At 39.9% G+C, this 24,191-nt stretch overlaps 1 protein-coding gene and 1 long non-coding RNA gene across 2 annotated transcripts in view; one reads left to right on the top strand and one right to left on the bottom strand.

The window, feature by feature from the left end:
* The first annotated feature begins 296 nt into the window (after positions 1–296).
* LOC133255607 (uncharacterized) lies at positions 297–6,965 on the top strand. The gene is made up of 3 exons (XR_009738993.1): positions 297–1,404; positions 2,350–2,424; positions 2,640–6,965. It is a non-coding gene; the product is annotated as an uncharacterized LOC133255607 (long non-coding RNA).
* Positions 6,966–9,539: 2,574 nt separating this feature from the next.
* Positions 9,540–24,191, bottom strand: part of JMY (junction mediating and regulatory protein, p53 cofactor) — a 77,965-nt gene continuing 63,313 nt past the window's right edge. The window contains exons 8-11 of the mRNA XM_061430040.1: positions 24,002–24,097; positions 22,255–22,852; positions 20,928–21,238; positions 9,540–14,813 (exon numbers count right to left, since the gene is read on the bottom strand). Coding sequence (XP_061286024.1) covers positions 20,931–21,238; positions 22,255–22,852; positions 24,002–24,097 — 1,002 coding nt within the window. The 3' untranslated portion in view covers positions 9,540–14,813; positions 20,928–20,930. The remainder of the gene's footprint in view (positions 14,814–20,927; positions 21,239–22,254; positions 22,853–24,001; positions 24,098–24,191) is intronic.

Genomic DNA, 24,191 nt, shown 5'->3' with positions numbered 1-24,191 from the left:
CTGGTAACATGCTCTTCACGTAGATTCCCCAGAAGGTCAGTTGTAGAGTTTGGTAGAATGAGGACGGCAACTTCCACAGGAAGCCTTTGGATTGTTAGAAGCTGAAGAAGCAACATCAGCGGCCCCCACTTCTGGGGCGGGGGCTCCTGGATCACCAAGCAACAGCGCTTTCTGGAACTGTTGGCAGTCGTGGGCCCCACCCTTCCGCATGGTATCGTTTTCTGGGTCCCTTTGTCTCGTCCTGAGGGCCATGTGTACCCTGGCTGCAGCGAGCAAATTTTGTGTGTGGGCTCGGAGCTCGGGGTGGTGGGGGGGTTAGGGAGGTGGCAGGGGGGCAGGGGGCGGTGGGCAAAACACTGTGCCCAGCCCGCCCCTCCTCTGAGCACTGTGACATATCGCAGACACCTGTGCATCCACAGGGCATGTTGTCAGCACGCTGAAGGGTTAAATTACTTGTTGAGCGAGTGGACGGCACAAGGACTGACCTTAAATGTGGACTAATCAAACCCGTGTAATAGTGACGCAAGACATCATTGAAAAACTGTGGGAGAAGAGTTGGAACTTTCTCTAGAAAAGTTCATTAATGACCAGTGACAGGGAAGCCTGGCAGGCTGCATGCAGTCCAGGGAGTCGCAAGGAGTCAGACACGACTGAGCAACTGAACATCATCAATGATGAGAATAGATCATATACAATAGATTATAGATCATATATAATCTATATACAGTCATGGAGAACTGAGATGATACTTGAGAAAAAAAAAAAAACAAAAAAGCTTGTTCTCCCCTCGAACTGAAATCACTCCCATCATTGAAGTCAAAGGTGAAGTAGAGAATTAATTTTCTTCTCCATTTTCCATTGATTTATTAATTGTAAAGGTAGGCTTGTGCTTACCTGAACAGGCAAGAATACAATTGGTATTTCAAGTCACTTTTACTCTTTTCATGCCCTAGTCTCTCTCACCTTAAAATATACCCTCTCTCCCCCAGTGTTTAGGACTTGACAGTTCCACTGCCATGGCCTGGGGTTCAAAATCTGATGGGGGAACTACCCACAAGCCACTTGGTGCAGCCAAAAAATAAAAATAAACATCTACCCTTAATCCTTAGAACTGTCAGTTGATTTCTCCCCTTCTCATTGAAAAACCTGTGAAAGAATTGTGGGCTCATGAATTATCTCCATTGCCTAGTTTTTTGTTTGTCCTTCAGATTTCTCCACTGTGGCTTCTATTCCCACGGCTCTGCAAAAAGTGCTCCCTCCACGATAGCCGGTAATCTCCACAGCGTCCACCCCGTGGAGTATTTCTGGGTCCTTGTCTTCCTGGAATGTTCCTTGGAGGACCATCTGAGAATCATTCTATTGCACATGAAAGAAAAACCCACTCAAATTGTGGCAGACAAAACTGTAAGTTTCTTGTATGGTTTCTTTAGTAATTTTCTCCCCTTCACTTCTCTCTTCTAGCATTAATCAGATATTGTTCAGGTGCTAAGTCGTGTCTGACTCTTTGCAACCCCATGGAATTAATCCTCTAACTTTTCTATCTCCCTCTCTATTTATTCAGCTCTGAGAGTTCCTTGCCTCTCTTTTAAACCTGGTATTGCTTTTGTAACGTCTCCTATCATAGTTTTTCTGTCATTTCTTGTTCTCAGATGATTCCTTTCTATTGCAACACATTCTTGTTTCATGGATGCGGTATTTTGCCTTATTTTTTTCTGGCAAAATTAATTAAAATTTTTCCTCCTACTTCCTGAATTCTGTTTTCTGAGTAACGTTGTTTGTTGTGGTCTCTGTCCATTGTGTGGAGACATTCTGAAAATGTCCGTGACTCAAAGCCGTCTGTTCACATTCTATAGGCAGATCCTGGCAGCTCTAAAGGGACAAAGAGGCTGCAGCTGGTGGATTGGTGGCTTTGGGGCTAGGTTGACTGGGTGGGAGGCCAGCTTTGGTCATTTGATAAATCTCCATCTTTCCTCACACCCAAATATCACCACGTGCTGGTCTTTTCCCTGGGGTGATTCTGTTTCTCCAGAAAGGGATCTTCCAGACTCCTCTGGGGAGGGTGGGTGTAGATGCCTAGCTGAGGGCTGTCTCAGGACCAGGTTGAAGAAGGCAGCCAGGGGCTTTGTAGTTCTGAAGGTAGGTTGTAACTGCCTCCTTCAGTGCTCAGCATTACCTCTGCCCTCCTCTTGGACCTGCTATTTGAGACCACATCTTCTCTGGCTCAGTTTATCCAGGGGATGAGCCTCTAGACTCTTGCTGTGGAGGAGGAGGGCCTCGGAGGTAGGAGGGCTATTTGAGACTCCCACCATGCTCTCCCTTGTCACCTTACACTTCATCCATACCTTTCAGATTGCACAGTGCCTCCCAGTGATGCTGGCCCGTCGGGTGCTGCCAGGCCCCCAGCGTCTCCCCGCACACGTCCAGGTCAGCTTCCTCCACCCGCTGGTCATTTACCTTCCGTACATCTCTCAAACCCTTACTGACTTTCCTTGTCCATAACTTTCTCCTCTTTTGTTTACTCCTTTGGAACTGCCATGTTAGGGCTTTAGGAGTATCAATAAACACATTTCAAGCCACCATATTTAACTAGAAGTATGTTGGCCTTCTTTATAATTTTGGATTATATTTTGATTCTTTAGGTCTGCCTTTCCACAGAAAGTTGGGAAATAGAAATTCTGACTTTTTCAGCTGCATTACAAAGCATAAACATGAAGGTAAGGATTTTGTTAATTTAAAATGTTGCCTGTTATACAACATTTTGTGTCATGTAAGTGAAATTATGTTCTCTGGAAGAAGGAAATGTATTGGTTATGGCTGCTGTCTCAGATTATCCAGGAGCATCTGTTCTGCTCTCAGATGTCCTTGCTTCTAAACTACTCCAATCTTTGTAGTTCTTTGTGAAGTGTTTTTGTATCAGATATTCCAAATAATAATAGCTAACATGCATATATGTCAAGCATTCTTCTCTGCACTCATTTGACCCGTACAACAAGCACATGAAGTTCACATCGTTATTGTCTGTTTTGGAGATGAACAAATGGAAGCACAGAATGTAATCTGTCCAGATTCACACATCTAGCAAGTATCTCAGGAATCCTTGCTCTTAACCACGATGCTATGCTCTGTTGCAAAATCTTTTTCTTCTTTTTGATGAAGTTTCAAAAGATTTTTCCCACCTACTTCCCCAGAGGAACCTTACAATACGAAAATACCTAGAGAGATTAAAGGAAAAGCCAATTAAAAGAAGCTGTGTAGATAAGAAGTCTGAGATAAACTGGTTTTTCCATTGGAATACTAAATTTGGCTCTGATTTCCTGTCAACTAATGGAAAAAAGTGAAATGTTGGATTATATAGTTCTCATTGTTTTGTAGAGCAAGCATGCAAATTATTTTGCAGACAGAAGTTTTTGGCAACTGAATTCTAAAAGCAATTTCTAGAATTCTAAGAAAAGAACTCTACACTAGGGTTTTTTTAAAACCTTTATTGGAAATGTAATACATAATCAGAAAAATACAAAACATAAATGCACAGCTACTGAATTATTATAAAGTGAACCCCCCCTCACCACTGCTCTGGCCAAAAAGAAAAGCTCAGCCCCCCAGCAGTACTTGTGCTCCTTTCTAGCCACGGAGCTCTCCTCTCCCCCACACGCACGGCTCTCATGACCTTTGTGCCAGTCGCCTTTGCTTTTTGGGTTATTGTTTTACCACCTGAATAACATCCTAGACACTATGGTGTTGCTTATTTCTAAAAAACTTTTGATTGGAATCATACACTAGATAGTGTTGCTTTTAGCTCAACTTTTTGTCAGTGAGATTCGTCCAAACTGTTCTGTGAAGCTACCTTCATTTTTCCTCTACAGTACTCCATCGTATGACCATACTACATTTTAGGGGTGTATCCGTCTGTCCATTCATCAGCTGATGAACATCTGGGTTCTTGGCTATCAGGAACAATGCATCCTATAAACATCCTTGCATGTGTCCCCTCTCCTGATCCAAGGATACACGCATTTCAACTGGGTCAAAGAGGGACCATCTCTTCCTTACATCCCTTCACATCAAGTTCCCTATATATGTGTCTATGTCTAAATTTCCCCACTTCATAAAGATACCTGTCACAGTGGAATAAGGCCCACCTTAAAGACCTTATTTTTAAGGTCTCCAAAAATGGACACATACTGTAAATCAGGACATAAGAATTTTGAGGGACATAAAGAAGTTGGCCTTACTAAGACAAGGAACATCCTAGGCAGAGGCGAGTTTGGGCATAGGCCCCAAGGTGATGAACAGTGATACACAGTGCTGGAGCTGAGTAAGTCACGAGGCTGATAGGAAGGACCGAATCACATTCGGCCTTGTGTCCATAGGAAGGAGAGTTGAGGTTTTATTCTAAGTCCAATGGAAGGAACAGAGGGTTTGATACAGTGGAGACACATGTCCTCAGCACTTCTGGGTGGAGAACAAGTTGGAAGGAGTAGCCTGGTTGAGAGAGGTGTATGGTCTCGACCAGGAGGGTAAGGGACAGAGAACGCAGTGGGTGAATGCCAGAGTCAGGGTGGCTGGGACTCCAACGTTAGGATAAGGAGGCTGAAGGTGAGAAAGGCAGCAAGAGTACCTACAGGTTCTGGATCGCAGAACTGGATGAAGTGTAAAAACAAAAAAAAGGTAAAGCTGGGAAGACTTGTGTACAGCTGATCCTGTTCGTGCCCCCAGTTGTCTTGCTGTATCTGGTGCACAGTGTTCTCTGAACCCAAGGGAGGCAAGGCGCCAGCCAAGAGGCTGCAGGAAAACTCAAGGAGCCGTGGGAGCTGCAGAGGCGCTTCTTCTCTCCTGGTTGGCACAGCAGCCGCAGCAGCAGGCTCACTCTCTCCTCGCTTCTCGTGGCTGAGCCAGCAGGAATGCCACTGCTTTTTAGGTGAGCTCGTACAGGCCTACAGCACAAAGCAGCCATGATGAAGTGAGCCCTGTGACACACACGTGCAGTGCTGTGTGTGAGCTCAGCTGTTACATAATCATGACTTACAAAACGCGGGGCAAGACTGAGAGGCCGTGGGGCAAGAAAACCTGACCACGCCATCTTGGCTAATTTGCTCTTTCCCTACAAGTTGGGTCCAGGTTTTAACAGAGTGGGGGTCACAGGAACCATTTTGGACATGTTATATTTGAAATGTATGAAGCATCCAAGTCAAGAGATCACTGGGCAGTTGAATACACGCAGATCTAGTATTCTGAGAAGAGATGTGGTGCTTGTGGTTTAGTCACTGGTCGTGTCCCGACTCTCACAACCCTCTGGACTGTAGCCCACCAGGCTCCTGTCCATGGGATTTCCCAAGCAAGAATACTGGAGTGGGTTGCCATTCCCTTCTACAGGGGATCTTCCCGACCCAAGGATCAAACACAAATCTCCTGCATTGCAGGTGGATTCTTTACAGCTGAGCAGCCTGGGAAGCCCGAGAAGAGGTATACGGGACAGATAAAATTGGGAATCATTGAGACAAATATCATTTAGAACCATAAGGAAAGGTGAGAATAAGAAGACAGAGAAAGTACTAAGACAATGAATAAAGTCTAGCAATACTGACTCATTGCTTCATCTCAACCATCTGTGAAAACCAAAACATAAAATCAGCCTGCTTATATATAGTGCAGTGAAAGCACTGCTGGAGTTGGGGAGGTAATGCTCTAGGCGTTACCTTCTGATGACTCACCTTACTGTGACACCAAAGCTTAGAATCTCTTTGAAATTCGTAATTGAAATGGAAAAACCTTTTAGCAAGTGCTGCGTCACAGTGAAATTACTGCTGCATCTTCTTATGGCTGTTGGAAGAGTTAATCTTCTGCTTCACAAACTTGGCACTGACCCACATACTTGTAGGGGCAGGCCATCCTATTTTTGAAAAGAAATGGGTCACAAAGTGGCCTATAAGTGAGACCAAAGAATTTTTAAATTGAGATTTGACCCCCTGGAACTCTTCAACATTCACTTAAAGAAGATTCCAGAGCTTTGGGTCTTTAAAGCATGAAAAAGATAATCTTGGCCTAAAACATTTATGGGCTGTTATTGCCAACTGGACTGCTTCCAGTAGAACCATAGTGTGGCTTCTGCATAATGTAATTTTGAATATGATTGTATCGCGAAATGCCCATGTTGGCTACTTTCCCTCATCTTACTCCTCCCCCAAGTCAATAAGGTTAACTTATTATTCTAGCTTAAATATATACTTACACACTATAGAATATCTGCAAAAAAATTCAGAGGAAGGCTTCTTATTCTAAATCTTTCATAAGAAGTTTTAGGAATAACTGTATGATTGATTCCTGCTAGACTTCATTTTCTCTCCATTGGAAAATGGTTACAAACAATATTTCTTTGTAGTTTGCAAATTTATCATCTTCGATTACACAAAACATCCGTTGGTGGAAGAAGTTCAGTGCCCTTGGGGATAAATAACTTTTTAATTGTTCTTGATAATAAACTATTCTGACAGAAATTGGGCAGTAGGTTTAATTGCTTAAGGCTTTTCCTCAAAAACCAGTATTATAGACTTGCAATGACTTGATAAAAGAACTCTGAAATATTATTTCAATATAAAAGGGCTCCAGATGACCATATAAATAGACTAAGACATTTACTCAGGATTGAAACCACTCAAACTGGCTGCAGTCACTGGGAATTTTCTAGCTGTAACAGCACGTTAAGACAGGTAAGTTGCTGAGGCTGAGTCTGAGTTGCTGTAGACCAAAGCGTCTACAACTTGGAGACCTCATGGGAAGTGAGACATACAGTGGTCTAGGAGTTTTATATATGACCATGTATGTGTCCCCAGGATGCTCCTCGTGGGAACTACATTCCAGGTAATGAAGTTCCTAAATCCACACAGCGTATTAGCCCTGTGCTGTGCTCAAAGCACTTCAAAGGAATCTGCTCTATAACTCATTTATGTCTTAAAATAAGTTGCCTCTCAAGAGGTTTGAACTTAATGGTTTTTTTCTGGACTGACTTTATTTGAAGTCACATCTTAATGTCTTTGATACTCTGTTTTTATCCTTGAAATTTTTTAGTGATCAAGAGTTTCTCTAGCGCATCTTGACACAGGGAGACTCAGACCTGGTTTTAACCTAAAATGAAGTACTCTTCTCAGTCTGAACTGAATCCTGAGCACACTGGCACCTAACAGGGTTAGGGTGGAGAGGAAGTTGAAGATGCTGTAGGGAATAACTGAGGGAGTGGGGTTAAAGGAAAGCTCCCTGACACTTAGTAGCTGTCACCCAGACAATACCTAAATCCCTTTGTTATGCCTCAAATGACTTGTGAAGATTAGATTCTGTAGATTAGATTCCTTTTGCATCTTTGCTTTCCAAAAGAACATTTCAGACATGTGTGCAGGTGGAAAGGCATGAGCTGAGCATAAAAATGTAGATACTAGGGGTAGGCTTAGGAGACCTACAGAAAACCTTGCAGCATTGGTCAAGGATTTCCTTAACCAGCATGGAGGCAGTAGGCAAGTCCTGGCCATTGGAATGACAGGGTGGAGATGCTTCCTGGCCTGAGTACATGATGATGAAGTAGTTATCCATAGCAACAGCAAGAGCAGGTGGAAGAGGCAGGAATGAGGGAAAGGAGGAAGTGACCATGACTAGAGACAGACCCGTCTGAACTGTAGAAGAATGAGGGGGGTCAGCCGTCTGTCAGAGGTTAAGAAGTTGACAAATAGCGGAGTTTGGAGAATGAGAGTGTAAAACTGGTGAACTCTTGTGAACAACCAAGATTATTAGTTAAGATCACGAGATGTCAGCAGTGAGGAAGAACTAAGTTCCTGGTGAGCAGCCAAGTTGTGGGTGTCTGTGGAAAGAGTATCCACTTGGCAGAAGGACAGAGTGTTTGGGAAACACGATTAAATCTTCAGTAACTGTCAGAATGTGATGGAATGTCGGTGGTTTTGCATCAAAGAATTTTAAACCTCTTCCACACAGCTTCCTGCAGCAAAGAATTAATGAAGTTTCAACCAGTTTATAGAACTCAGCAAGGTCAGGATGAATGACAGCATTACAAAGGACTAAGGAATTCTATAGGGCCTAGATTTCCAGGAGAGGTTTCCAGCTGTCCAGGTAGGTCACCCAGTAAGCCCATTCCAAACCCCAAACCAGCCACAGCATGATTTTCACAAGGATGGACTGCCATATACTGTGTTGAGACTTGAATTAAGTCCATTCATTTGAGGCTGAATGTGATATTCTATCATTTTGGCTAAAGCACTTCTATTAACTGCATTCTCTAAACTCTCATAGGAAAACCATCTAGTAATCAAAGCCCTCTATTTCGTACACATTTATGGAGGGAATACAAAGGAGTGAGGTCCTTCCTTGGGAGAAATGGCTCCCTTAACCCTAGAGACCGGAAAAAGTGCCATTTCCTACTTGGCCCATCATTTTATAAATGAGGGCTTGGGGAAGGGAGAAGGGAAGGAAAAAAGGATGTAATACAAGAATGTGGATCTTCTCAAGCAGAGACAAGCCCTGATTAAAAATAAACAAAAACAGCCATCTACAAAAAGTCAATTATCCAAGGAGATGAAACTGACTTGGGCTATGTGGGGTAGAGAGAGGGACTGGAGCCCTTACTCAGGCCCTGGGTGGAATCTGAGACCCAAGTCCATTAATGAAGGACCATTTAGACTCGTGCCTCTTGTGTCATGGCTGCAGCAAGGCAGCATCAGCTCAGGGAACCTACTAGGCTCTAGTTCAGAGTCCTGTTACTAAATGTGAAGACAACAATCTTCCCCAACTTCAGTTCAGTCGTGTCCAACTCTGTGCGACCCCATGAATTGCAGCATACCAGGCATCCTTGTCCATCATCAACTCCCAGAGTTCACTCAAACTCACGTCCATCAAGTCAGTGATGCCATCCAGCCATCTCATCCTCTGTCATCCCCTTCTCCTCCTGCCCCTAATCCCTCCCAGCATCAGAGTCTTTTCCATTGAGTCAACTCTTCACATGAGGTGGCCAAAGTATTGGAGTTTCAGTTTTAGCATCATTCCTTCCAAAGAACACCCAGGGCTGATCTCCTTCAGAATGGACTGGTTGGATCTCCTTGCAGTCCAAGGGACTCTCAAGAGTCTTCTCCAACACCACAGTTCAAGAGCATCAATTCTTTGGCACTCAGCTTTCTTCACAGTCCAACTCTCACATCCATACATGACCACTGGAAAAACCATAGCCTTGACTAGACGGACCTTTGTTGGCAAAGTAATGTCTCTGCTTTTCAATATGCTATCTAGGTTGGTCATTAACTTTCCTTCCAAGGAGTAAGCGTCTTTTAATTTCATCCCCAACTTAGATGATCACAAACTGACTGCTAAAAACATTCCTAAACTGTATTTTCTTACAAATAGTGGTCAGGAAGAGGCAGAGATACAGAGGTGGAGAGTCTGAACCCTGCTCATCATGTAAAAACAAATGTATAGCTTGCTCCTTCTTACTAGAAAGGAAGTGACATTATATACCACCACTGTAATTTTAAACAAACAAAATGAGCTTAACTCAATAAATATCTTTTATTAAAGAAAAAAAGAATATTGTTAAGCACCAAAACTGTATGTTATTACATTGCATGTACAAGAAGAGAAAGGTGATTGCAATACTTGGTGTACAAGTACTTAACTCTGAAGTCATGAGTGTAAAAAACATGAAATACAAAGCAGTACAGTCATTACAATGCAGAAAGTTGCACTAAAGAGCAAAAGGCAACAGTCAGAACATTATCAAAGATCTCGCAGTATTGCTCTAAATGCTTAGTTTTTTTCCTCTGTACTTTTAATACTTTAGAATGTTAACTGAGCATACTTAAGTACTGTAAATCTGCAGGAGCTGCCATTTACAATACGTTTTGTACAGTGTCCACCTTAGTGTAACGGTGTTAAAGCCGTCCTGAAAGCCAAGCACAAGGTGCTAGTGTTCTGCCTCTGCCGTTGTAATATTGCACAAAGCTAGTAAGTGGTGAACTGGTTTGCCACTAAAATTTTCATTTAACCGGAATGGCTAAAAGACATGTCAGTTTCATGAGCCCATATGGGCTTTTTATTCATGCAAAAGGATTGGTAGCCTTCAGTTCTTCATAAATTATATATTATGGTTTCACACTTAGCAAGACATACAGTACAGTAAGAAATTCAATGGCGCAGTGGGGATCCTGTCCAAGTTGAGGAAGTAGCAAGTCACCTGCATGGGTTGTACTGTCTACCCTTCTTTGGTCACAAATGAAGGGATAACGTCATCTTGTGATTATGGAGAATTCTTAAAACCAATATTATCAGTATTGGGAAAAGCTAGAATAACTTGCTGATAGTTAACCATAGAACATGCAAGTTTAAAAAAACTTCCCTTCTTAAAATTGAACTCTTTAACCAACACCCATACCTTTTCTATACATCTCAAATCACTTTCCAGAGACTTTCCTGAACTCACCAATTGGAGCCTCTCTTAGTCACACCTGACCAGAAAACCCCAAACTTCCTCCTTACTCTCACAACAAGCTGCTTCAAGAGTCAGTATAGCGTTGGTAACATGTTTAGTGCGTCAGCCCCAGAAGCGCTTTATGCACACGCACCTCACAGTGGTGCGCTTCGTGTGTTTGGACACTTACGGATTTGGAATTCAGTCAATTAAATCCCTCCACTATCAAGCTGTACATTTACTGTGGGTAAAACAGAAATGTTTAGAATGAACATATCTCTGAAATAATTCAATGAACAAACATTAAACACACACACACACACTCTCACAATCCAGACTCCCTCTCTCGCCTTTTTAAAAATCCTTTGTTTACATAGATGATAGTTTAGGCAGCAATATAAACTCATTTTGTAGGAAAAACTTTTAAATTAGACTATATTTATAGGATAAAAAATACCATTGCTTCACTTTACAAAGCAATTAAGCAGAGACTCTTTTTATGTGCTTTAAATAAAGAGCACTTTGCAGCAAAGTTCAGAAATCACTACTGAATTGTTCAGTAGCACTAAATGAATGCAACATGCTCCCCAGTAAGGTGCTTCTGCTTTCTTACCGTCTTCCTTCTAAAACCAATCTTGTGATCAACTCTCTAACACTAAGCATTGTTCTATGCTAACCAATAAATGAGAAATAAATTCTGTTTAAAATGCACATTTAACTTAACTTTATATTATTTAAATTCAGTGCAAGAATTAGGTAAAACTTGTTGGGTTTCTGCTTTCACTATCAAGTGGATGTGTGATAACTGCATCTGCCACAGTTTTTAAACATTTTATAGCTGTTCAAAAAGACTTTTTACAAATAATTTGGTATTATGTATATAAATTTCAACTCCCTGATAAGGCCTGTAACCCATGAGCACTTTACAGGTTGATGTCATAGAGGTTTAAAAAAAAATTATAAAGGTTTAAAAAGAAAACCTTGTATTTAGTGAAAGAAAAGGCTTTTCTTACATACACAATGAATGCAATTTAAAAACAGTCTTAGGGAATGTATAAATTTGAATGTATTAATTGTATACTGGTCCCATTTCAAACAGAGAAAGTGCTGCCCATTCATTTTTGTTCCACTGACAGAAGAGTTTTAATTCTTAGTGTCTGCTATGGCCAAAGTATGCTTTTCAAATCTAACACATTTTATGACAGAGAGAGGTCATGCCTTGAGTTAACAAATACTGCTACATATTTCAGCTTTGTAGAAACAAGGCTTCTTTTCCCTCCCTCATTATACAGAGTAATAAATTTTCTGTGTGTCCATATAGTAAGAGAAGCCCCCGTATTTTTCACTGTGGAAATACTCCTCCATACTTACTCCTGATCAACAGTTACAGCTGTGCGTTTATAGAAATGTCTCAGTTCTGCAGTGAAGAACTAAAGAATGATTGTTTCTATGCTGCTCACAGACTCAGTAAGCCTGTAAAATATACATTAAGTGAGCAATTCTCATCTTTTAAAATTCTTTAGCCAAATATTTCTTCCACATACTGCTGCTACACTACAGTACCCTTAGGGTTTTAAATCATTAGGAATACCTTTTCTATACAGGCCTCGTTGATTATATGTACATAATTTTAGTTGTATTAGTAAAAGAAATATTTAAAATTGACAGTCAAGTGAGCAGTAACATTAACCTCCAAACAACTAAGTCACCACCTACTTGTTTCCCTATTTTAAGTATACTGAGTTGAGACTAGATTGGTAAGTTAACTTATACATTGATTCAGTATAAGCAAGCAGCTGTCTGGGGATTTTTGATATGGAAATGATATATTAACAGCAATATAACTGTCAAATAAACCACATTAGTAGTATGGGCAAATTTGGAACTGGAAACATGATCATATATAAGCACCGTCCTACCTAAATATATACAAATTTAATACTAAGGGCAGAGATGTTCATTTTTTTAGGGGCAAAGATAAAAAGGAAACCATACTTACATTGATATAAATTTTGGGGGGCTCTGAAACTGACTTTTAATTAACATGAGGATTCAACTGGACAAACGGACTGCAGTTATCTGAAACTCTATTATTGGTGAGAACTCCGAAGGTTGATGACCTCCAGTAACATGGAATTTTGTGGAAGGAGGAACCTGAATCTGGAGGAGGGGAAGTAGATGTGTTGGAGAAAGTTGTTACCAGAGAATGGCCATCGGGGGCTGCTAGTGAGATTCTGCTTTAACCTCCTATCTTCAGGTATGAGGACAACCTTCGCAGAGTGCCAGGGTGGCTTGTGCTTACAGCCATGGATTCATTCCTCAAGGATTCACATGGATCTGAACACCCTGCATCATCTGCTAGAGATTTATTACAACATGGCTCGGGAAAACAGGTTACAGGACCCTTTTAAAAGGGAGTACTGCCTCTTGATGGAACCCCAGCTGTAACACTAAGTGGGTAGCAATTCCCTCTAGACATATTAAAGTTCCAGAGCTTCTGCTGTTAATATGACACCAGATCCTTCTGTATTTTTCTAAATGTCAATAAATGAAACAACCCCCCCCAAACATGATATGAACAAGCATTCAAAGGCATAAAATTGATACATGATTTAAGATTTGCAAATGTGCTAAAATATTTTTTTTCAAATATATCCATCAAATCAATCATTAGGTTAAAAGGCATGTTTCAATGCATTGCTGAAGGTTTGTTACAAAAATCTATAACCCACCTCCACTGTAATCAGGAGACTGAGTTAACTATATTAAGTCTGTATTTCTAATATTCTCAGACAAGGTGTGAGAATGATGCTAGAATAAAGCCAATATATTGTGACAATGCTCATAGTCTCATCAATAAATATATTTTCAACATTTAAACAGATTTTTTTTTAATATAACCTGTTGACAGAAAATTATCTCCATAATTATTTTAAAAGAAATAGCGTTTTCAAGTGACAAAGGTGTGAGCGTAATTTTTCTTCAGGATCACCAACACAGATACGTTGGAGGACTTTTACTCCAGGACTGCTTTCTGGGTCTAGGCTAGAGAACTGCCTCAAAGTTCATTTTGGTACATTAGCCATTCACGTACCAGTGAAGACCTGTCTTATACAGAATCACACTTACAGAGTACTGTAAACTGGGATCCAACATATCTACCTTCATTCAAGCCCACAGCAGTCCTGCTGAGAATTCATGTCGGCTCCATGCATTCTTCAGGACTCCATTACAGCAAAATCGGCACCTAGAGCTACATACATATGTTTAAAATTTTATTGACAATAACGAAGGCTGTCTCCGGAAATTCAACTCAAAGCATGTGAAGAGTAAAATGCCAGTCAAAGAGGCTTTTCTGCCTGTCTACTTTCTGCACATTTGTAGAGCATGTTTTTCTCCCACTGTGGAACATAAAAATAAAAACTTTAATGGTCTGTGTTAGCAGGACTTAAGATCTGCATCCCTACTATTGAATCCTAATTTTTGATTCTCAATAGGAAAGTCATGTTGAGTTACAGTAATCAAGCAATAGTTCAAACGAAAAGGCTAAAAATAATTTGAAATATTATCAAATTACAAAGTATTGCTTCTCATAAACAAAGCTGCACATAAAATTCAAACTATTATAAATTCACAATTATGAAGAGCTATTTAAAAGCATGGAAATTTTTACTTTGAAACTTTACAAACTGTTACATGTGTGGGCTTCTAAAAATATGCCATGTTAAATGTATCACGTTGTGGTAAACACAGTTATAGGTGTATCTCCATGGTCGTGTATCTTTTCAGATGTTGCTAAGCATCTTTATGAAAATCCCTTGGAGATGAATAATGTGGGAACTGTCAGTGCATTTCCATCTGATTCTTCCAATTCCTACCCTATAGCTATCACAATTAACTTCTTTTTCAGAGGGTCACACTATTTAAGCTGATACAGAACAAGCTCTGTATCTTGGGCAGGTGACTATTCAGTGCACTGAACGATAGATTTTAAAGCAGTCTCAACACAGCTCACAGTAGATCCGTCAACCCAGTGTTTCTTCCAACTCACAGCGACCCCGAGCTTTACTGGCCACTACAGGGATGTAAACGGGTGGACAGGTGGGGAAGGTGCTTAAAAACAGGAATCTTCAGAAGGCCGTTTCTTCGTTGCAGTCAGGAACATTGCACATCTAAAACTCATGTTAACCACCATCTACTGGAATGACTGGAAAAGTGGTAACTTGCCCGTTGTGCTTCCTTTTTCACACCACTGAGCCAATGCATTTTGGATCTAATAGAATCCAATCGTGGAACCAAATGTTTACAATTTTTCAAGAGCCAATGTTCAACTGTAGGTGTTTTTTCGTTGAGTTACCTGTGTACAGAGTAATACAGTATATTAAAAAACAATGGCCTACGAAAGACATTGTGTATTATGTTCCCTTGTATCTTTGCAAAACCCAGCATGAACAATGATGGGTTTTTTCTTTTAAATGGCCTTTTTATACCATTTGGCCATTATAAACGACCATTTATACCAGATGATGCATAGAAAACATCAAATAAAAATGAGAAACAAAATAACAGATCTTAATCACTGTTAGAAGGTTGCACATCAAGATTACTATAGTTAACACTGCTGTAATATATAGGCAAGTTGTTAAAAGGGTTCTTATCACAAGGAGAATACTTTTCTTTTTCTTTTAAGATGGAGGTTAGCTAAACTAACTGTGGTAATCATTTCACAATATACGTACATCAAACCATTATGCTGTGTACCTTTAACTTACACAGTGATGTATGCCAGTTACTCTCAATAAAGCTGGGGAAAGAGTATTTTTTAAAGACTGTATGTTAGGTTCACTTTCACTTTTCTTCCTTTTACTCTTAACATTTTATGTCAAACTTATACACAAAAAAGAAAAACAAAATTTAACATCTTTACCTCATAAACTGACAGTATAATAAGAACTATCAAAAGCCATCTTTAAGTACATCAGAGAGAGTTTTCATAATGAGATTTAGAAGACAGCGTTAGTATTGGTCTTTAAATGGATGCTTTTAGCAGGACTTTTTGGAGAAGGCAATGGCACCCACTACAGTACTCTTGCCTGGCAAATCCCATGGATGGAGGAGCCTGGTAGGCTGCAGTCCATGGGGTCGCCAGGAGTTGGACACAACTGAGCGACTTCACTTTCACTTTTCACTTTCATGCATTGGAGAAGGAAATGGCAACCCACTCCAGTGTTCTTGCCTGGAGAATCCCAGGGACAGGGGAGCCTGGTGGGCTGCTGTCTCTGGGGTCACACAGAGTCAGACACGACTGAAGCGACTTAGCAGCAGCAGCAGTACTTTTAAAAATTTGAAATAGTTGTGTTTGAAACTCATGCACTGATCCACGACACATGAGAAATATATATATGACCTGTTTGTCAAATAAAAGCTGACACTTTGCTTTTGAGCACTTGAAATGTGTCTAGTATGACTGAGAAACTGATTTTAATTTGGTTTAAATGAAAATCTTGTATAAAATATTTTTCCATTAAGCAAAATGTGGTTGTTTTGGTATGGCAATTTAATTAATTAATTAATTAATTAATGCCAATGAATACTTGGCAACCAAACTGAGATGGTGCTATTATTAAAGATGCCATACCAAAAAAAAAAAAAGAAAAATCTAAACTACACTGTGGAATTTTATACTGAATATATCATGTAAAATATTACTAAAATCAATTTTGCCCATCATCTTTAACTTTTTAAATCTGACTCACATATTTCTATTGGACAACATTGCTATAGTTATTTCCTAAGTTTAAGAAGGGCCCTACAGGAAACAAAACAAATAATAAAAAATCTATTCAAATACATATATTTCCTTATGTTTAGAAATTCCTTTCAAGGATACTATTACCTATGGCTAGATAGATCTAAGATGAGCTTTTAGAGGAGGCTGAAGCTAAGCATGTCCAGGACCTTAAGTTTTTACTTAATAAAGTTTTAAGAAATTAGTTCTTCAAAAACAAGTACATAATTATATTATTTTAAATCTACAGGAAAGAAACGAATTAATAGGAAATACAAATTACAGCCTTTTAGCCATATGTAGAAAAGTACCTAAAAATTCAGAGCCTTTAAAAATGACTAAGACCACCCACAGGCAGTAACACATAGCCCTTTATCAATGGCTGCTCAACTGGAAGGGATTACAACTAGTCTATAGTTTGCTTCTGGCGCAGGATACATTTAGTCTTTAGCTGTTCCAGCTCATGCATTTTCTGGCAGTATTTCAGTGTTCCTCTCAACATTATACTATGTATCAGTCATGAACAATCAACCAAAACAGGAAGATTCTAGGCAACTTTCAAAGGATTATTTACTATTGACAGAAATGTAAGGACCTAGCAGAAGCTCTTGAGATTAAGAAGTGCAAGAATACACAGAAGAACTATTCAACAAAATGGCTTCATGACCTGGATAACCACGATGGCGTGGTCACTCACCTAGAGCCAGACATCCTGGAGGTGAAGTCAAGTGGGCCTTAGGAAGCATTACTACGCACAAAGCTAGTGGAGATGGAATTCCAGCTGAGCTATTTAACATCCTAAAAGATGAAGTGCTGCATTCTCAATATGTCAGCAAATTTAGAAAGCTCAGCAGTGGCCACAGGGCTGCAAAAGGTCAGTTTTCATTCCAATCCCAAAAGAAGAGCAGTGCCAAAGAATGTTCAAACTATTGTACAACTGTGCTCATTTCACATGCTAGCAAGGTAATGCTCAAAATCCTTCAAGCCAGGCTGCAAGAGTACATGAACCAAGAACTTTCAGATGTACAAGTTGGATTTACAAAGGCAGAGAAACCAGAGCTCAAATTGCCAACAAGCTAGACAGCCTATTAAAAAAAAGAGACATCACTCTGACGACAAAGGTCTGTATAGCCAAAGCTATGTTTTTCCAATAGTCATACAGATGTGAGAGTTGGCCCATAAAGAAGCCTGAGTACTGTAGAACTGATGCTTTTAAATTGTGGTATTGGAGAAGACTCTTGAGAGTCCCTTGGACTGCAAGATCAAACCAGTCAATCCTAAAGGAAATCAGTCCTGAATATTCATTGGAAGGACTGATGCTGAAGCACCAATATTTTGGCCACCTGATGCAAAGAGCCGACTCATTGGGAAAGACCCTGATGCTGGGAAAGGACTGAAGGCAGAAGGACAAGGGGACGACAAGGATGAGGATGGTTATTAGGTTGGTGTAAAAGTAATTGCAATTTTGCACTGCTGAAGTTTACCATTTGGTATTGGAATACATTCTTAAATGTGGTTATGTTATATATCATTTTAATGCACAGTTCTCGGTTTATGTTTTTTGCTAATGACATTACTTGTTGTTTTAAACTAGGGAAATGATGTTAGACAAAAAGCAAATTCAAGTGATTTTCTTATTCAAGTTCAAAATGGGTCATAAAGAAGTGGAGACAACTCGCAACATCAACACCTTTGGCCCAGGAACTGCTAACGAACATACAGTGCAGTGGCGCTTCAACAAGTTTTACAGAGAGGATCGAAGCTGATCCTCTTACAACTGCGTGAGAAGTTGCTGAAGAACTCAACATTAACCATTTTATAGTCATTTGGCATTTGAAGCAAATTGAAGAGGTGAAAGAACTCAAGAAGTGGGTGCCTCGTGAGCTGACCAAAAAAAAACCAAAAAACATTTTGAAGTATTATCTTCTCTTATTCTACACAATAACAACGAATCACTTTTCAGTTGGATTGAGAGTGTAAAGGAAAGTGGATTTTATATGACAACTGGTGACAACCAGCTCAGTGGTTAGACTGACAGGACGCTCCAAAGCACTTTGCGAAGTCAAACTTGCACCAAAAAATGTATTTGGTGGTCTGCTGCCTGTCTGGTCCACTACAGCTTTCTGAATCCCACTGAAACCAGTACATCTGAGAAGTGTGCTCAGCAAATCGGAGATACACTGAAGACTGCAATACCTGCAGCCAGCAAGGGTCAACAGAAAGGGCCCGATTCTTCTGCATGACACCACCTGGCTGCACATCACACAACCGACACTTCAGAAGTTAAACGGATTGGGCTACAAAGCCTTGCCTCATCCGCCATATTCACCTGACCTCTCGCGGACCTACTACCACTTCTTCAAGCATCTCAACAACTTTTTTCGGGGAAAAGGCTCCCATAACCAGCAGGAGGCAGAAAATGCTTTCCAAGAGTTCATCGAATCCCAAAGCAAGGATTTTTACACTTTAGGAATAAACAAACGTATTTCTCATTGCCAAAAATGTATTGATTGTAATGGTTCCTATTTTGATTAATAATGTGTCTAAGCCTAGTTATGATTTAAAATTTACAGTCTGAAACCACAATCATGTTTGCACCAGCCTAACAGATAGCATCACTATCTCAATGGATCTGAATCTGAGCAAACTCTGGGAGATAGTGGAGGACAGAGGAGCCTGGTGTGCTGCAGTCTACAGAGTCATGAAGAGTTGGACATGACTTAGCAGCTGAACAACAGATTCATTATGGACATATTCTTAACACCTGATATAAGGTAATTAGCAGCCCAAAGCTGTAAATAACATCCAAGCCACTTGAATATGTGAAATGCGTGCTTATGTGAAGTTCTAACTGTGGGATTATGTCATCAGTGCGCCAACACGGTAGTTTCTGGACAGGTTTAGCAGCTTATTGAGAGAGGCTACATGCTAAAAGGGACAAGGGAATGGGTAGCAAGCATTGTGAAGTGGGACACAATTTGTAATCACCCAGTGTGGGGATGGTTCCCAATCAGGCACATATGAGTCTCTAGACACACTCACACAATGAGTGGACATGTTCACATTCCTTTACAAAGCACAGCATACAAGCACAAAGAGCTTAAAATCATTTGGGGATCCAAAAACAGTACGTGACTAATAATTAAGGCCTCCACACCTAACAGGGAAAAAAGGATGCCACCAGTCCCAAGACTCATGGCCACAGCAGGACAGTGTTGCTGTCAAATGCTGGTTAGAACACACTCAGATTACACACGGCCACTTGTCCGAGTCTTCATGCTTTTGTCAAGCTGCTGAGTGGGGCAGGTGCTGGTAGGGAGGGCCAGAGTTGGGAGTGAAGAAGCAGAACATTTTTCTGACAGCACAAAAGGATAAAACTGCTTTTAGTAATATTCTGACATATTCAAAATAGTATCTTCCAACATCTAATCAATATATTTTTTAAAGAACTAATGACAGTTTCTGTTTTTTTGGGGTTTCTTTTTTTTTTGGAGTAAGTCTTTAAAATCCAGATGTATGACTACGTATGTATCAGTACTACTCTGACAGGATGTTTGGGAATGAAGGCCATGAATCTGCATTTTTAATAAACTCTCTTGGTAATTCTTAGGATTTGCCACCGGGATTTGTAAAATAACTGTGCTACGGATAAGTTTCTCATTCCTCTACCTCACCTACTTCCCCCTTTTTAGTGAAGACTATAGAAACATTCCATCAAGAGAACATAATGATTAATAGAATATACGTGCATATTTCATATCTGTACAGGCATTTCAGTTTTGGTCATACCAATTCAATATACTATTTGATTTATAGCATGTGTTATCTTTGTGTGTGTGTACTCAGTCACTCAGTCGTGTCCAACTCTGCGATCCTCTGTCCATGGATTTTTCCAGGCAAGAAATACTGGAGCGTGTTGCCATTTCCTACTCCAGGGGATCTTTCCGACCCGGGGATTGAACCCATGTCTCCTGCATTTCCTGCATGGCAGGTAGATTCTTTGCCACTGTGCCGCCTGGGAAACCCCTGTGTTATCTTTACCAATTCTATATATTTAGCATAATTTGTGCCAAATAACTATACAAATTAGCTTATTAAAATGTACTGGGGAAAACTCTATCACCTTGGGAGAATACCAACAGCCACAGGGGTAGCTCAATAAGATATTCATACAATTTTATATAGATAATGCAGTAATTATGATGTCATAAATGATAAACTTTAAAGGCTTGAAAGTTAAATAATTAGACAATGCAATTAGATTCCTTTGTGGGAAACCAACAAAATATCAAGATTCAATATGCATAACAGTTTGCAACTGAAACATCTAAGTCAGAAAAAGCTTTTCCTATTTTTTTTTTGAAGCTAGAGTAAAACTATCACTTTACTAGAGTAAGACTATCCTTTTTACTTGCATTATAGCTTATACTGAAAAAATGTTTTAATGAACAGGATATAAAAAAACACAGCATTTACAAAGCAACATCTTTGTAAAGCATTTTTTCTTGTTATGTTTCCGGAAACTACAGAAGTAAAGCCTAAAGTTTACAAATTTATGATCCAGGCTCTAACTGACCTATATAGTAAAAAATGACCCTCAGATGCAATGAAATTTGACAGAGCTCATCATCCAATATAAAAGCTGTATACTGAACACTACTGAAGAAAAGTAAGGCCATTTACTTGTTAGTTTTCCCAGTCAGTGCAAGGCAAAGCCTCCTCTTCGTCCTCTGATTCAGGGGATGCTTCTTTGATTCTTCTAAGAGCTTCATGGATGCTCCGTGTTAGAGGGTCTGTATCAGGCAGAAGTGTGAAGGATTCTCTCAAGACTTCCTTCTGTACCTTCTTCAATTTTACCCCCTTTCTTATTTGTGCCAAGATGTTATTACTATCATCTTCATCAGGAAAAGGAGGCAGAGTTCGCTGTTCAACCTTTTTCAGATGGAAACTACCACGCTTCAAGGAAGCTAGTACCTCATCCATAGGTGAGCTCACTTTAGAAAATGGAAGAGAACAAACAGCTAGTTAGGACTGCGCTTAAGACTGGCAACTGTACAACTTTTAAGCCTTTAGGACTGTGACAGCCCAGGAAGCTGAAAGCACATCAACAGAAGGGACCACTGAGCATGGACAGAACTTTGTCAGAACACAGGGGACACTAACTAAGTTTGTTTAAAAAAAAGTTCCAAGACTCAAATTCCATGTCAAGCATTACTAGTACTTCTATTGTTTCCTGTGTGAGAGGAGAGAGCCGACGGGGAGCTGTGAGCGGGGTGATCTTTAGTAATATTATGGTTGAGACTCCTAAAGGGTTTCCATAATACAAAAATCCAATCTAAATTCAGACAGTGACTGGACTGTACATTTAATTAAAGAAACTTAAATTCTGGCTCATTATGGTGATTATTTTCTTTTTTTAAATAACTTTCACATATGATATTCTACTTGGGTTATGATAAGAAATATCCTACAGGATGGTCTCTTAGATTAAAATTTAATACACAGATAAAGTAATCTCTCCATGAAAGTTAAAGCTCCTTAAGGGCCAAAATTATTCACTGTTTGAAAAACAGCTTTATGAAGCATATCTGAAATGCCCTTTTCTTCTTTGCTTCTTCATACAACAACATGCCAGGGTCCTCAATAAATATGTAGCCAAATGAATCTTCCAATGTTATTCTGACCAGACAGCTTCCATTTTCTTATATTTCTGAGATTTAAAATCAGATTCTAACATAAAAGGAGCCACCTAAAATATGTTACCAAAGAGATCAAGTCAAAAGATAAAATTTTAAAAACATGCCTAAGAGCTCAAGCAGGCCCACATTTATTCGTGTCTGCACCCATCTGCACACATGGTTTGGTAAGAATTCTGCCAAGGTGAGACCTTGAGAACCTGTTTGCTATCAAATAATGTTCAAAAATATAATGTTTAAAGCTTTGTAATGTCTGAGGACAAAAATGGTCTAACTATATGCCTCAGTCAACAGATGAACTGTTTTTAACTCACCTCTCCTCCTCTGCAAGCCTTCAGCCGTCTTTCTGAGCTTCTTCCTGGCACTGACGAGCTGGCTGCTGTCGAAGAGGTGTGCTGAAGGGGCACTGGCTGACTTTGGGATCCTCTTCTCGCTCCCCTCCATCTGGGGCAGGCCTTTCTCCAGGGTCTCGGGGGCGCTGTCCTGACCCACAGGCAAAGGCGGCGGAGGGGGGGGCGGGGGGGGTGGGGGAGGTGGGGGAGGCGTGGGAGGCAGAGGAGGTGGGAGCGGCCCCGCTGGGACGGAGCCTGCTTTGCAGTCAACAGTGTTTAACAGTGGACAAGACACAGGGGGAGGCAGGTCAGCGGTAAAGCCGCTGGGAAGTGATGAGGTGGCTTCAAGTTGTGCTGATGGATGACCTTCAGGTGGGGTGAGGCTCTGGGCGTCTGCTGCCTGTGATGACCCGAGCTTGGCCTTTCCTTCGTCCAGTCCCTCCCTTTTCTCTTCGACCTGTAGCACTCCTGGCAGGCTGTCACACTGGTCTTCACAGGACACAGGGCTGGCTGTACTTCTTCTTCTTGCATGAGCCAGTCGCAATCGGGTTGATTTAAGTATGACCTGGCCTGGGTATCTCTAAGAAATCAGAAGTTATAACTCGTCAGATTAGAATTTATGAACAAATGACTGTTTATTTTCTCCATCTAATGCAAGGTGTTATTTTAGAGCTTTTGTGATTTTTCAGGGAAAAATATACAGAAAAACAAACATCAAAATGTAATACCTTACAAAAAATTATCACTAAACTCTTATTTGCTTATCAAATCCCTATAAAAAGACCTTTAGTAATAAAAGTACTACTTTAATTGGAAAAATATTAGCAATGTAAAATCCAAAACAAATGATGTCAAACATATATATGCTATTTTATTGCTAAAAAACTATTCTTAGTTTCTTACATGTATTTTCCAAATGCTCAGACAAAAATTAAAACATTAATGTTCTTAAATGGTTAAGTGGTATTTTTTTTAAAGCTCTGAAAACAATATATGCATTTTATGATAAAATTCTGTAAAGCAATTATTCTTCAATAAAATTTAAAAAATGACAAGAGAATCAGCCTACTTAAAAAAAAAGAAAATGATAAAATTTGTTAGGAGTACTGGTACACAGAGCTCCAATCTTTTTACTATGTAAAACATAGCCATAATGCATTTGGTAAACAACATTTTCTTAATACAAGGCTTATCCCTTTGTTAAGGACCCCATTCCCACCTGACTCTTTCACTTGATCAAAAGCCGCCTTCTCCTGCAAGGAGATCCTTCAGAATAAAGAGAAGTAAGGCTCTTGAGTAGCTGCTAAGAACTAAAACTACTGAGTTTAAGCACATTCCTAGGAAATGCTTAGCTGCTGTAGTGTCCGTGTCTGGAGTCACAGTTAGCTTGGCAACAGAGCTCTAAAGCATTTCTCATGTATGCTGATCCATCTTCTAATTCTCCCACTGGTCAGATTATTACCACAGGCTGATGTGCACAGAATTAATAACAAGTTGATGCTTGAAATGGATGGTTAGTTACTAGCTAACTTTTATTAAACTCAAGAGGAATCCAGACTATTCCTCTTATACCACTGAAATGGTAACCAAGACTGCCATGACTGTAACTGTTTTCTAAATAACAAAAGGAAAATCAAGTTTTTCTCATAAAAGAGACGTTACAACAGGAGTATATATGTAGCTGTTTAAAAAGCAATGAACAATAATAAACTGACCACACTTTTACTACCTGTTTAAAATTTCGAAGTCTATCCAGTGTTTTCTGTCTTTCTTGGCTAACCCAGGCACTTTTTCTTTCTTCTTCATCATGTAATTTATCTCTTTTCTGGTTAAAAAAAAATTAATAGTAATTCCATTATGATGTGTCCCACTGTATTTTACCATTAATAGAAAAAAAAGGAGAGTTCTCTCAATATAAA

Source organism: Bos javanicus, chromosome 10, assembly GCF_032452875.1.
Source record: "Bos javanicus breed banteng chromosome 10, ARS-OSU_banteng_1.0, whole genome shotgun sequence".
NCBI classification, from domain to species: domain Eukaryota; kingdom Metazoa; phylum Chordata; class Mammalia; order Artiodactyla; family Bovidae; genus Bos; species Bos javanicus.
Note: the sequence above shows the minus strand (reverse complement) of the source record. Positions and strands in the feature narration are given on the sequence as shown.